At 62.0% G+C, this 353-nt stretch overlaps 1 protein-coding gene across 1 annotated transcript in view; it reads right to left on the bottom strand.

Moving 5' to 3' along the window:
• PFDN5 (prefoldin subunit 5) overlaps window positions 1–353 on the bottom strand; it is a 4,843-nt gene that overhangs the window by 1,552 nt on the left and 2,938 nt on the right. The window contains exon 2 of the mRNA XM_010006390.1: window positions 186–288. Coding sequence (XP_010004692.1) covers window positions 186–288 — 103 coding nt within the window. The remainder of the gene's footprint in view (window positions 1–185; window positions 289–353) is intronic.

Consider the following 353-nt stretch of genomic DNA (forward strand, 5'->3'; position numbering starts at 1 on the left):
GGGAAGAAGCAGTTTGGTGGGGAAAAGAAACAGGGATTTTTTTTGGGGAAGGAGCAGTTTGTGTGAGGACAGAAGCAATTCTGGGAAGCAGCCAGGGCTGGCAAGGCCAGGGAGGGGGGTACTTGCCTCAGGGGGCTTGGCAGGGCCCCCCCAGCCCTCGCTGAGATGGGGGGGGTCCCACTCACCTTCGTTGCTCTTGTTGAGCACGTTGAGACAGTCCTTGGCTTCCACGTACTTGGTCTGCACCACCTTGAGCTGCGCGATGGAGGAGGAGAGGAACTCCAGCTCCTGCAGGGGGGCAGGGCCTGGCTGAGGGGAGGGGGCTCTGGGGGGGGGGGATGGAGCCAGGAATG

The sequence above is a fragment of the Chaetura pelagica genome, unplaced genomic scaffold, assembly GCF_000747805.2.
Source record: "Chaetura pelagica isolate M959 unplaced genomic scaffold, ChaPel_1.0 scaffold291, whole genome shotgun sequence".
Lineage (NCBI taxonomy): Eukaryota > Metazoa > Chordata > Aves > Apodiformes > Apodidae > Chaetura > Chaetura pelagica.